The sequence below is a fragment of the Nyctibius grandis genome, chromosome 10 (assembly GCF_013368605.1).
Source record: "Nyctibius grandis isolate bNycGra1 chromosome 10, bNycGra1.pri, whole genome shotgun sequence".
Classification (NCBI taxonomy): domain Eukaryota; kingdom Metazoa; phylum Chordata; class Aves; order Nyctibiiformes; family Nyctibiidae; genus Nyctibius; species Nyctibius grandis.
Genome location: NC_090667.1, coordinates 34,456,566 through 34,471,148, shown reverse-complemented (window position 1 = coordinate 34,471,148; position 14,583 = coordinate 34,456,566). Strand labels below are relative to the sequence as shown.

The window sequence follows — 14,583 nt, the reverse complement described above, 5'->3', positions numbered from 1 at the left end:
TGGAAGAATTTTTCTTATATAAATCAAGATTAATGCAAAAAAGGAAATTTAATGAAAACCAGAAAGGTGTTGCTATGCTCTGGAGGTATCCAGCAAGGATGTAAATGTGTTGAAATTCTTTCATACTTCCTGGTTTACTAACCATGTTCTATGTTTTTATTGAGTTTGCATTTTAATGAGTGCCTCCAAATTAGACTCTGAGGCTTTTAGTCAAAAAATTGGAAATACCTGAATTTCTTAGTAAGTGAACGGGTTATTAATTTATCTTTTGCTCTGAATTTGTTCTCTTCCTCCTATACACTGAGACTTTTATATTTTTATTGGATTTAATTTCAAAATTAGATTTATTTTTGGAGATGATAGGTAAGGGTAGAATGAATTAATAAGGATGTGTTAAATGTTTTGCTGGAGTTCATAGCACTTTAGGTGTTTGGCAGAAATTAAGTAGACTATACATAGCATTAAACAGCTGTATGGGATAAAGGGAGTGTGTTTTAGTCTCTAATGTGAGTGCAATATAAACTTCCTTTAAACTGTCTGTTTGCATGTGCTCAGGCTTAACGCTTGGAAGATGCCACGGCTGGGACAGGGAGGATGAGATCCCAGCAGGGTGTTGGGCTGCCTGCTCTTGTAGGCAGTGTGGCCATTTTTAAAAGGTTGACTAACATGTATGAGCTAGAGGGAGAACTGTCCCAGCTCGTCTGGGTATGATCTATTTTATACAAGATGAAAACATGCATCTTTTTTAAAGATGTGCCATTTGTCATCTCTCAGTTCAGCTCTGCGAGCGATACAAGGAACAGCACAAATACACTGGCATGTGTGGGTGAGAGACAGACATCAGATTTATGGTTATATTATTTTTTTATTTGATTAGAAGCTTATGGCAAACAGTCCCTTTAAAGGAATTTCTAACAGGCTGGTGCTCTGATATTACCCTCCGGGGAGCTGCACAGCCGTTAGTGTCCTGGAAATTCTCATATAGCTGGGATTGCATGGTCTGCACTGGCTTGGGGACGTGGCTCGCTGTCTGCTGGGGCTGTAGCCTAGGTCAGTCCTGCTGCTGGCAAGAGCTGGTCTGGGTTACCTCAAAGGCAGAGAGATGAGAAATATTGTTCCTCACCCTCAGTGTGATCTCTTTAATTTTCATGTTTACAGAGAGACTTGTGCTGAAGCACAAGTTCACCATTTCTTCCAGAAGTTGTTAACAATTCTGAATATTTTTGTGTGTGTTGAAGGGCTCAGAAGCTATTTGGACCAGATAAATTTTTGGTCTAGCTGGCAGTGGGACTGTCGGGAACCGAATGAGTGAGCAGGGCAGGGCAGCGAGCTGGGGGCTGAGGAGCTGCTCGAGCTGGGTTCAGCATCTCTGTGGGGCAGACAGCTGTCACGGTGCACAGCTGGACTGTACATTTGCTGCTTATCTGTAACAGGAATAATTTGGGGTGGGGGTGAGAAGTACCCTTGGAGAAGGATGCCAGAACCAGCGCACACAGTTAAGATTGTGTTTGACCAGCAACAACAGAAGTTTAGGAAGTTTAAGTCTGCGAGGATAGCACTTGTATCAGAATTTCAATCACAATTTGATTTATGTTAATCTTGGAAATAAGTAGTGCCAAGTCCCTGTCTGCATCTTCGTCCAGGGTAGCTAAACGAAGAGCTTCGCAGTGTGTTGCAGTGTACCTCAGCAGGTCTGCCCTAAATAATCCAAAGCTCTCACTGAGTTCTGGCTCAATACCTATTTATAAAGGGTGAATTATTAAACTAGCACTTAAGATGCAGACGTGCATTTTCAGTGGTAGCAGAGGACCTAAGGTCACTGTATAACACTAACAGCTGAGCTTCTGAGGAAGCGTAGGTGCCAAATTCCTGGATTTTGCTTAAACCAGTTTTGAACAGGTTTTGTTCCTTCACAGCTTAGTAAGCTGCTTGTTTCTAGATACTTTACTGTCTAGTGAAAGTGTTTGTTTTAATAAATACCCATGGGTACCTAGTAGCTCTGTGAAAATGATTAAATGTAGAAACAGATTTGTAAAAGTAAATGTCAAAATAAACCATGCGGAGTCCTGCATAGCTGCAGCCTTAGCTAAAATATTAACACACACAGTTATGTCTGTCTGTGTGCTTTTGAGGTGTCCAACTTAATAGAGTAGGTTGTAATTCATCTTTGGACTATGGGTTTTGGACATAAGCCTGCAGACAGCTTTGCGTTTCCTTGGGAGGTAATCCTTGGAGGTAAAAATAAGATACACAGTGGATGTCATTATTTTGTCTTCCATTTAAAGATAAAATGTTTCAGTGACCCCTTTCTTGTATTTTCAAACAGTTGCAGAGATTGTTAAAGAGCTGGAGAAGAATGAGAAGATTCGGGTTCAGCTTGAATTTAACAAAACCGGTGAAAATGTGAGCTAATTATCTTTGTTTCCAAATGGGGGAGTGGCTGGGAGAAATTGCAGAGCGGGCACTGGACGTGTTTGCCTGTCACTTTATTACGGGAATTCCCAGATTCCCAGGTTGTGTGTTGGAATTTGCATGTACCATCTTATAATCAACGTGGTTTTCTCATACCCCTGATTTGGCATGGGCAGTTCTTCGTGTACTGCGGGTGTTTCTATGCCCAAACCATTTAAGTAGGAACATTTTTTTTGATTGCAATAAAAATTCTTGAGAAATGTTCCCCTTGGTCATGTTGGAGGATTTTGACCCTCCATGGCAGTGTGGGGAATATTTTGCTTCCTAGAATTCTCTAGGATTTAGCTAGCAAATTCCTTGCTTCCGTATCAGCAATAGCGCCTGCTCTTTTCCCATGACATATGATACTTCTGTGACTTTTGGAGCATGTTTGTTGCACAGTATTAGGAAATAATTTATGGTCCACACATGCTGGGTGTTATATGGAGTGGCTTGGCTTAGTCCTGTTGACTTTGTGAAAGCAAAGCAAGACGGCATGTATAGGTACTTTAAATATATATATTACTGAATATATATGGATGAGATGGTAGGAGCTGGTGGGGGAACAACAGACAGCTGATCCTTCTTCCAGTTTTAAGTCCCTCGTTTTAAAGTATGCAGCTTTATCATCTCTTTGTTTCTGTAAATAAACACTTGTGTGATTTCTGTAGAGCTTGACCTTCACAAAGGACCAGACAGAGGAAGAAATAGATGAGATCCACACTGATTATCGTGAGTAATATGCAATTTTTGCTTAATCTTACTCTTAAATTCACCTTCTTTCCCTTGTACTAAAATATACACACAAAATGTGCGTGCTTCCCCTGCTCCCCATTTAATAAACCAAAGCTAGAAGTTACCTGTTTGGGCTGAAACTTCCTTTTTGGAACTAAGTCTCTGTTAAGTACTGATGTTTGACAGAACTTGGGGCCAGGGCTGGGTCAGACTGAGATGGAAGCTGGTTGCCTCCTTAGCCCATCTCCATTTATGCACCTCCTACTTGCCTTCTTAATGGTCCTCCTATATTTGTGGGACATAAAGAACAGGAAAGGAGAGTTATTCTGTCTCCCGCACTGGATGTGTGATGCGTAGTTGTACGGTTTTACTGGGAACCCTGAGGTGGAAATAAGGAGCAGAACTTCACTGAAGGGACTCCTGGAGACCCTGGGCTGCTGGCTGTCGTGTGGAGGGGGAGCTCCGTTTCAGTGTCCTGCTCTGCGTGATGCTGGTTTTGAGGAAGAGGAGAGCAGTTGTGACTGCCGTGAAAGCTGATCGTGCTTTGCTTGTGAGATTTCGCCCTTCCTTGCCCCAGATTTTTTGGCACATTCTCTGAGAATAATCTGAATTACTCAGAGGGTCATGTAAATTGGTTAATTAGTTTGCCAGTTCTATATTTTGTTAAAACTTGAGCTTGCAGCATATGAATCTGTATGTATTAAGTCACTCACTGATTGTAAATCACACCCCCCAACCAGAAAACTGATCCCTGCTTAACTTGACCATGGGAAAGCACAGTATTTAAACTGTATTTTTCCTTACTGTGTGATTAAACTTGAGAACTGTGTTTTCCCTCTCTGTAGAACCATCTCACCATCTTTATGGTTAATTTAGAAGCAGATGTTCTTGTGAGAGTTGATTGCAGGATTTGCACCCTGTTGTAGTAATTTAGTACAGAAATGGCTGATGTAAACTGATTTTTACGGATGATTTCCCGACCCTTCTTTGTGTGTTTGTACATCAGGTTTTAAGCAGCATTACTTTGTCCTTAGCTCCCTAGCTGTGTTTTATTAGTCCCAATTTCTTTCCTGTGTTTCCCACTCACTTCGCTTCACCTGCGCTCCGCTTGCACCCTCAGCCAGGGCAGTTACCCCTGGAATGCTAAAACAATGTCCAAGGAACGATCAGCTCCTCTGCTTCCAGCCACAGAGCAGCACAGCAATGAAGGGACGTGTTCTGCTCATCCTTAAGGGTGTATTTAAATCTGCAATATGGTCGTATTTCCCGTGTTTCCTTGGGTTGCTTCAGGCATATAAATTACCCCATAATGCAGCTAGATTTAGCCTTGTTGATTTTAGCTGGGTTTCTGTGAAGGCTAAATAAGGGCCTAAATCTTTAGCAAATTTTTCCCTTGCTTTTTGTTGCTGTCCTGAGAATATATTTTTGTAAGTGTACATGCACAGTTTGTGGTTTTGAATCTTAAGCGTTCTCTTCTAATTCCAAGTAATTGGTTAATAATTACTCTCTTGCCTTGTAGAAATCTCTTGATCTGTTGTACACATTTTAGCACAAGAAGATACTAAGTGCTGTCTTAATTTTTCCAAAACCAGGTATTTTATTGAGTTTATATTGCTAAAAGAATATGGTTTCAAAATTATCAAGTCCACCAAGTGCATAAATTAGCCTCAGGCAGCTTAATTGAACATTTAAAAGTCTAAAAAAAAAAAAAAAGAGAGGAAAAAAAAAAGATAGAAAAATATTTTAATGGGAACATATGGTTTTAAAATTAATGAAAGTGATGACCAAAGAGGTAAATGTTAACTAGTGTCAGCAAATTATTTCTCATTAAAAGCAATAGGGAAGAAATTATAAGCATGAAAAAAGAATTGTGCATTAAAATTAGAGGACAGTTAGAGATGAAAAGGACTTTTATCAAATGCCTTTTTTTCACTGTAGCACAGACAGACTGTAAAAAGCTTTATTATACAACGAAGGGTTTTTTTCTTTTAATTTACAACATTTGCACCCTGGGTCCCTGATTCACAGCTGAATTAACGAATTAATTAACTGGCATAAGTTCTGAATAAAAAACTACAACCATATACTTTTTGTTCTGTATTCCACATGAAACACACAACACAGTGGAGCTGTGTAACAGCGTTGTTGAAAAGCAAGATAAAACGCTGTGATAAAACCCTTTTTCTTCTTTACAATTTCCCGTGCTCTTGGCAAATTGCAAATTATGCCGCTGGTATTTTTTTTAATTTGTGTGTGAAGCGTTTTTGAAATACTAATTAATATTTTGGCTTGATGAACCTGAGGATGGTTTGTGTGCCAGCTGGAAGCTCTGCTTGGGCAGCCAGCAGAGCGTGAGTGGAAGGTGCCATTAAATTCTGTCCCCTGCAGTGGCTTCCCCCTGCTCCTCGGGAGCTCCGTGACACCCTCAGCCCAGTGTCCACCTCCTCCTGCTTTCCTCGTGGTCAGCCCTCTGTTTAAAGAGTTCACAAACGATACAGGAAAAGAAACTCATTTCTTCAAAAAAAATTTTATTCTGTTGCTCTTTCTTTTTATAAATCTTTTAATTTGCAACGTTATTCAGAGGCTTGCTGATTTGTGTTTTAAGTATCTGTAATTGTATCTGTGGTTGTTTTATTATCAAAGTGCCTGTAGTTTTATGAAGTGTGCTAGCTGTGTGTAGTTTTATGAAATACGACATTTCAGCGCAGCGGTGATTTACAGTGTGTCTGAACAGTGCCTTGCTCTGCCAGGACGTTTCTTCTTTACTTGAGAAGCTTTGTAGTTACACCATAAACCAAAACCAACAAAAAATAGTAATACTGGAAAAACTGAGGCGCCAAAGGAATGACGTAATGAGGGTGCAGCGGCGCACACACAAGCATCTGGGACAAGAGCTTGCCTTTTATTAAAGGAGCTGTTGACCTTATGTGGCATTTTCAGCTGCGCAGGGAGGGGGAGTTGGTGTTAAAGGTTTCCTTCTGTGGGGCAGAACTTGCTAGGATTTTAGCTTGGCTTTTCCCCCCTCCCATCACCACAGCAGGACGTGGATCTGGGTTAGGTGAAGCGATTGCTTGTATGTGCCGTACTCCATGTGGTGCTCGGCGAGGGGTGTCTGCTTCTCGAGGGGCTGGACCACCCTGTCTCCAGTGCCTTGGGTGCCCTGGGCTGGTGTTGGGTGCCCTGGGCTGGTGTTGGGTGCCCTGGGCTGGTGTTGGGTGCCCTGGCCATGCCGAGCTGGATGCTGAGGCCACGCGGTGCTGGGAGAAGGTATCGTGGTTGAGCAGGAGACCAGGGCTGTTCGTGGGGGAAGCCAGACCCCACCGCCGAGCCAGGACCAGGAGGGGTTGGGGGAGTGTGGGCAGCAGGAGGGAAGAAGGTGGAGAACGGCTGGTGTGTTCAGAGGAGCGTGGGGTGATGGGGAGGTGTGGGTTGGACACCTGGGGAGTGCCTGCACTGCAGTTGTGGGGAAGGTCGGGGTTGTCCCTGCCTCTCCCTACTCCGCAGAGGAAGGAGAAGGTAGTTCAGAGACTGATTTGAAAAAGAAGTCAAAAGCAAACAAGCAAACCAGAAAAGTTATGAGGGAGCTCTTTGTTTCAGCTGGGCTCAAAGTTGGTTCCTAAGTACCCCCATTCACCAGGACATTGGCTTTGCTGTCATCAGATGACAGCACTTGTGGGGTGGGTGTGAGGCTTGTGTGTGCACCCCCAGTGCGAGGGGTGCCCGGGCGGGCTGGCTGTATGCAGTGGGATGGGCCAGCAGACTGGGACGCAGGTGGCCCAGGTTGCCCATCACTAGCCCTTGGCTCTTGTCTCTCCCGAGGATTCCCGTTCACTGGAAAACATTTTGAATGCTTTTTTCTGTAGGCTAAAAATTAGGCTAAAGGTTTTAGCTGAAATACTTTGCTTGTCTCAAAAGGACAAATCTGTTTCTCAGAGTGACTTTTTGTTGGAAGTCCTTCCAGATAAAGGAAATTCATGTTTGCTGCCTTCACTGGAACACATCAATATAAAGCCACGTGTACGGACCGCTGGGCTCTCATGCTGTGGGTAGCTGCAGTCAGCTACGCTGCTTCAGTAGGAGCTGGTGTGTTCTGCAGGGAAAACAACGTGTTCCCTTGGTGCCCAGCGAGGATTAGGTAATCCACATCGTCTGTCTGAGGAGACTGGGTATTTTCCCAGCCTCTGAGTAAAGAATTTGAAGTATCTAGATTAAAAAACAACATTGTTTTGACTGAATACCAGAGGATTGCTTAAAACATACGAAGTGATTGACAGTGCAACGAGTGTGCCAAAGAGCAATTAACTGTGATTAGAGGATCTGAATCAAAACAGCATAAGAAGCAGGACACAAAGGCTTTCGACATTGCTTTACTGCAGAAACGGGGACAAACTCAGAGCAACTTGAAAGCAGTTTGCAGACTAGACGTGAGATTTTACTCTTTCTCTCTAGCAGAGTGCTCCTCGCAGGACTACCTAGAACTGTGACTAAGAGCATCGTCCAGATGCTCCTTGAGCTCTGACAGGCTTGGTGCCATGACCACAATATTAAATGTTGTCACAGTGGTAATTGCAATGCTTAAATTTAGGAAAAAAGAAGATAATATAAAGAAGAAACACCCACAATTCTTCTGTGCAAAAATTAAGTTTTTGTCTGTGCAAGTGTTCTTGACTACTGGGTAACTCTATAAAAGCATAGACACAGATTTGGATCATTAATAGAATATGGAACATACTGCAGTGATGAGTTGGTTTTCATTTGCTGTAACAAAAATGGTTTTAGTTCAGTATTTTGTGTTTATTTCTGTTCACACCCTTTTCACTTTTTATGGTGTACCTTAAGAGTCCTGTGGCGATGATCAGTACTGCACTGTTATGTTTCAGGAAACAAACACAGAAGTGAATTTCAGTTTTTGGTGGATCAAGTAAATAATCGGTGGAAGAAAAATGGTAAGAGGAAAACAGAAAGTGCTCAGAACAAAGAAATCATCCCTGTCAAACAACTGCCAGCAGCCACAGGTTAGTGATGTTGTTTAGTATAGTCCCTGTCTTCAACCCACACTAATAAGTGGGGGGTTTCCCAAAGAAATGTTCTTTCCTCCCATTGCTCTTCTCCCACAGTCCTTAAGGGGAAAAAAAGTGTAAAAGTCAAACAGACCCTAGAAAGATTGACTGCCATTGATTTTAGTGTGATACATAAGCACAACCATAATAAAGATATGATTTGTTTGATTTTAGTGGGATTGTGTATAGATGTGCTTTATTTAGGTGCATATTTTAATTAGGTGTTTGAAATGGGATCTGAGGTTCCGATCCAAATCTGCTGAAGTTGCTGAGAGTGGGCATGTGCCAGTCTGCCTCTTTGAAGTGATTGTGGGCATTGCTTGCTGGGTTCCAGCTTTTCTGTATCATTAATACGATATGGAGTCGGTAACTGGCAACTGCAAAGATACTTGTGTGGATTGGAACGAGTATTTATTTGTCCTGAGGTTGAAGCAATAAAATATTTTGGCTTCTTTTAGACTGTTTATGCAGTCTTTCTTTTAACTCGTTTCATTTTGTGTTTATATACTTCAACACAGTGAAAAGTGGGAGTGCACAACTGCAGTTACTCAGTTCTTTATGTGTTAGGATCAACATCCAGCATGTATTTGTTATCCTCACTACCCACATCAAAGAAATACCCACCTGTGCTTTTAGCTTGTTCCCAGAGGCTTGTTCAGTCTCATTCATTGTGTGTTACTGGCAGCTGTGGCAGTGTACGTGCATCTTGAGTGTGTGATTTAGGAGACCGTTCCTCAGCCTCATGTAACTTGTGGAGTTATAATCTGTCCAGGATACTGGATTTTGGAGAGAGTTCCGCTGACCAGAATTGGATGTGCTGTTGTCTGTGTCCTGGGGGAAATACGGCCGTTCAGTTTGCACCAGCTCTCACAAATCCCCGCTCTCTTGAGTTGAGCTGAACTAACCTGGCTGTCTCCTGCGCTGCCTCCTCTAGCAGAGCTCTCAAGGATAAAAACGAATGAAAATACCAATATAATAGTGTGAATTTTATCCTTATCATTTCATGCAGACCTTGATGCAATGCATAATCCTTTCCATGTGAAGGGTAAAAATTAAGGAATCTCGAGGATAAAGTTTATCTTGTTTGACATAATTTACAGTGATTTTCCTCCTCTATAGCCGAGACAGGAGCGATGTGTTATTAGATAATGGGATCACAGGCTTTGAAATACTAATTTCTAGCTGTGCTCTGTGGAGAGGTCGGCTGCTGTGAATTACTGGGGCTCTGTCTTCTGTGTAAGCTTTTCCTCTGCACTGAACCGCAGACTTTGAGAAGCTGAAGTAAAGCCATAGAGTTTTTCCAAAAGAGTGCTCGGGTAGAAAAGAACTTATATCGGGTGTATCAGCCTGTATCGTGTTGACTTAAATACACGATACCACCTCGTCTGATTCTGACAAGCCTCCAAAATACTCATTGTGCTTTTTGTGCACCGAGGGTTCAGTAATCTTTGAAATTCCAGTTTCTTGTTTTATGCCAAACATCTGGTTGACTGTTTGTAAACCATTTAAAAAACAAAAATATGATTATGGGTGAAGGGACAAATGCTTAAAGCCTGTTTCCTCGGTGTTCCTTATTGACAGCAATTGCCTTTTTATTAAACTGGAAATTATAATACACGAAAGGAAGAAAACCAGTGGTGGCCTGATGACTTGCCATTTGAAAGCGTAACTGCTGAGAAGAGCAAAGGCTTTGTGTGCATTCCTCACCCACTTAATTCAGATGCTCATGGAAGTAGTGGAGCTGTACAGAATTAAAACATACTTTTTTCTTTATTTTTTTTTTAAACCCTTCGTATCTCCCCTTGCCCTCTACTGTAGTACTGGCTGATGTCACTTAAACCTCTCTGAAAACCTCGCTCTGTTTTTGGTGATGTTTTAATCATCTGTTCCTGATTTACATCATCTTGTTGTGTGTCTTTAAACTTAAAATGTTCGATTTCCAGCCTTTGTTTTATAACTTTTAAACATAGAGTTTTGCTTTGCCTAAGGGGAAGCTCCATAAGAATTTGATAAATATTTGTGATACACCTCTTCTGGGCTGTGTTATTGCACGGGGCCTTTGCTATTTTTAACCTGTTAATTTCAGAGTTCGGTTTCATTAGTTGGACAACTGACTCACTGTCATCTGCCGGTTGTTTTCAACAGCCAAAAATATGCTCCTGATATTTAATTATACATTTTAGCAGAAGGGAAAGGGCAAACCGCAGCTGAATTCAAAGGTTGTACAGCTCTTCCACACTCTAATTACAGTTCAGTTTGGCCTTTTCTGTCAAAATAATTTCTGGAGGGGTACAAACGTCGAAGTGGCTTGAGCAGGAATATGGCTTGGTTCACGAGGGTGGACAGAACACCTCTGTGAACGGCCATGATAAGGGTTATTAATGAGATGAGTCTCAGCAGGGTTCTAATGTCCCACGCAACTTTCTCGTTAAATTTGAAAATATTTGTGTGTATGGCATAATAGTTTATCTCTACATACCATACTTTCTAGTCTATATTTGCTTTCTCTTTGGAGAGGTAAAAGGTATCTCTTCAGAGAACTGTTCATCTTTTTATAGATGAAAACACTTGACACAAAAATGATGGAATGGTTTTACGATTTGTCTGATATGTGTAGTCTAGAAATGATTTTTCCTATTAAAAAATGGAAATGTCAATTATCTAGATTGACATTGTCTTAGATGCACAAGGAAATAAATCATAATGCTTCTCGTATTGAAAACAAGCCTGTTAACTTGATCTGTAAGACTTTAAAGCTATCAAACTGTCTCATGCAGTGGATGAAGTGAAGTGGTAGCAGGAAGCAGAGAACAGCGCTGTCCTATTAAGTGATTACTGATTTCTGAAATAGTTTCATCTTATGAAAAGTGCCAAATATCCTTACCCTTTATTTCTCTCCTTGTTTGACACTCATACCAATGAAATGGTCCTGTTTCAGTCTCTGGTCCTTAGAGGGTGGGGTTTTTTTTACTATGCAGGAAAAGAAATTAAACCTTTGAAACTGTGAGAGTTTTTGGAAGCAAGTAAGTGGGAATGAGGCATTGCTATCTAAATATTTATAGCTTTGTTTTTTCTTAAAATCTCTCTCCAGGCTGGAAAAATTTAAACAATAGTATTTTGCTTTGTCATTCTTGCTCATCTCTGCCTTTCTTCTTGGTAGAACAAAGGGAAGAGCATCACACAGCTATTGTCCTTGGAAAAGCCCAGGTGATCAAAACAGAAACTCCTGATGGCAAAAGTGAATCTCGTTCCTTGGAGGAAGGCCAGAGATCAGTCTCTCCTGCATTCTCACTGTCATCTGAATCAACAAGCAGGTTAGTGAAGAAGAGTCTGGTCTCCCTGGTTTGTACCAGGTTAGACCAAACATGGCAAAACTTTGCCAGTAACCTCGAGCAATATATACCCTACTTCATAGGGTGGGTTCCTAAGCTGTGGTTACTGATTTGTTCTCCACCCTGTTTCTGGCTGTTCAGTTGCTTGAGGGATGGAGCTGAAATACATTTAGAATTCACTTAATAGTTTTGTAATGATTTGATAGAGGGGTGATAGCGTAAATGTTCCTTTTGATACAGAAACAGTGAGTGGAACGTCTGTGGAACCAGGAGAACATTTGGTGTTCCTCTTCTGCTGCGTCATCTTCCCTTCTGTTTGAAGTTTTATTTAGAGAGGTCCAAAAATTGATACAGCTGAAGTCTTTTAATAGTTCTTTAAGTTGAGTATTGCTGTAAGAAGTAGATTTTAAATGACCCATTATTTGCAGTCAGTGGTGGAATGCCACTGAAGCTTGAAGTCCTGACAGCCATTCACTTTTCTTTCTTCATGCATTTAGTTTTGCTTCCTGAAATTGCCTTATTTGGCTTCAGAAAATGAAGGATCAAGGAAGGCTTTATTAATAATGTAAGATTTTTTGCTTTTGATAGTTCAATGATAATTTTATTGGAAGGAGACTCAGCTGTTGCTGCTGATAAGATCTATCTAGTTTTGAAGGTGGTGCTTGTATCTGTTTAAGATATTTACTTAATGGATCATAATTTGCCATCTACTGCTGATCAGTTGTGAAAGATGACAACGATGAATACTTAGATAAATATCCTGTTGCGATGCTGATTGCTGTGGCTCCAGTTTCTGGAGGAAAGGTGAAAAAGTCATTGAAAACAAATACAGAATAACTTTTTTGATATGTGTCTAAAAGCAAGAGAGCTAATCCTGATGATAATCTTGCTATCTTGTTGATACCAGAAATGAGAGGAGAAGGCACCCTTTGCAGGTCTGCATTACTAGGGGGAAAAAGGCTTCCTGTGTTTAGAAGTGGGAGATAATCAGAGGAAGTAGCTGAAGGTCAGGCAGCAGATCAACAGCTGAGCTGGGAGTAACATTTCTTAATTTCCCACCCATTACACCCATAGTACATGTCTCTTCCTCCTTGTTCTGCAAATATTAAGAATAATACAGTGCTTGGCTTCATCATTTATTAAAACAACAATTTAGTTGTTGAAAAATTTAACAGAAACAAATTTTTCTAAATTAATGTTCCTTTACAAAGAGTTTTTGAAAGTCAGCATGGGCATTAAAGATGTTGCCTTTCACAGAGATAAATATTAAAAGGTGAATGAAAGCCTGGGAAGACAGGAAAGAGGAGATCAGCTCTGGGAGATTAGAGAGCATCAAATGTTAAATGTTTTCATTTTTATATGATCAGTTTTTGCTGTTTGTTTCCATTTACTTGAACTAAATGGGAGCATATAGTAAATATTTGTCTGTAAACAGCAATATGCTGGCTGGGCAGATCACTTACACAAAGGCAGAAGGGGTCCTTGTTGCTGTTTCAAAGTATCATTACACTTTTGTTTGGCTTCAAACTTGCATTAAATGCCAATAAGGACGTTCCCCTCCCAGTGGCCTTTCCGCTCTTCGGTGTTACCCAGGTTTCTCAGGATGTCATGCAAATGGTGATAGTTTTTCCTTCCCTGTGATGCAGGTAGCTTATCCTGGTAATTTCTTTACTTTTAAAACAGGGTCCAGTGCCCTGGACCCCGGAAGAGACTTGCACATTGTAATACCTGATATTTGAGTGTCTTATTTTCAGGTCTGTGGTCTTCAGAGCAGAACCCACAGATCTCAGCAGGACACACTGAATCACAGAGGCTGGGCAACACTCTGAGGTCGTCTAGTCCAGCCCTGCGCAGGGCAGGTCAGCTGGAGCAGGCGGCGCAGGGCATCGCCCAGTCGGGTTTTAGTGTCTCCAGGGATGGAGACTCCATACCCTCTCTGGGCATCCTGCTGCAGCCTTTGACCACCCCGCAGCACAAAGGCTTTTCCTTATGTTTCGAGGGAATTTCCTGTGTTTCAGTTTGTGCCCGTTGTCTCTTGTTCTGTCGCTGGATACCACTGGGAATAGACCGTCCTCTCTGCTCCCTCCCATCAGGTATTGCTACACATTGGTACCATCCCCTTGAACCTTCTCCTCTGCAGCCTAAGCAGCCCCAGCTCGCTCAGCCTCTCCTCTCACATCTCAGAAGAATTGAGGGTGTCAGCACTGGCTTTGTGTGGAGCAGCGTGCTGGGCGGTGGGTCGGAAGGGCTCAGCAGTGGACACTGCAGGTCAGAGTGTCTTTGAATTCCACCCTTGGCAGCGTGCAGGTGCTTGGCGTGGCAGCGTTGCCTTGTGATTCACAGCCAGAGCCCTCCTGATTTTAGGTCCTGGAGCCCTTTTAGAAATGGACCCAGGACTAAGCCCTAAACTGGAGGGGGATATGCACCTCCTAAGAGGCTCCTGCAGGCTTGTGCTGTTCTGGGTTGTGACCATCTCTTCTTCTTGAAGCTGCTCCACTCGGGATCTGTGCTGGAAGGTGGAACGGGCCAGGGAGAACAACTCTTCAGTTCTCCCTTAGCAGGGAAGAGAGTGGCCCTGTGCCTTTGTTCCAGAGACTGGTTTTATGTGCGTGAAGCCTCAGCTTTCCAGGTTGCAGCTTGGGCCGTGGCTGCTCTGCGGCTGCCGGGCAGCTCTGGGGAAGCAAGTGGCACAGGACCCTGACGTTTGGCTAGTGTGGTGCCGGCGGGCAGGAGCCCAGCGGCAGCTCTCCCCCAGGGCTAGTGCAAGGCCAGCTCCTGCAGCCTTGTGCGTGAATTCTCAGGTGCACAGATGGTAGATGGGGCTGCTTCACCCTCCCTCTGCCCGCTGCTGTGCTTGCCCTAGAGCTCGCGTTGTTTTCGTTCCACAAAGTAAATGCCTTCAGCTTGGCTCTTCTTCCAGAATTTAAACGAGATGTTCCTGTTCTTCCCTGTTTGACTTAATTTATTTGTTTTTGATTGTAAATTAACCTTTTGGCATTAAGGAC

General features: G+C 42.3%; 1 protein-coding gene across 3 annotated transcripts in view; it reads left to right on the top strand.

The window, feature by feature from the left end:
* Nucleotides 1–14,583, top strand: part of RAD18 (RAD18 E3 ubiquitin protein ligase) — a 41,548-nt gene that overhangs the window by 17,069 nt on the left and 9,896 nt on the right. For 2 of the 3 annotated variants that reach the window (XM_068409185.1, XM_068409184.1), the window contains exons 8-11: nt 2,327–2,403; nt 3,123–3,183; nt 8,067–8,201; nt 11,407–11,560. In XM_068409185.1, the coding sequence (XP_068265286.1) occupies nt 2,327–2,403; nt 3,123–3,183; nt 8,067–8,201; nt 11,407–11,560 (427 nt within the window). The remainder of the gene's footprint in view (nt 1–2,326; nt 2,404–3,122; nt 3,184–8,066; nt 8,202–11,406; nt 11,561–14,583) is intronic. The other variant, XM_068409186.1, reaches the window with a different exon arrangement.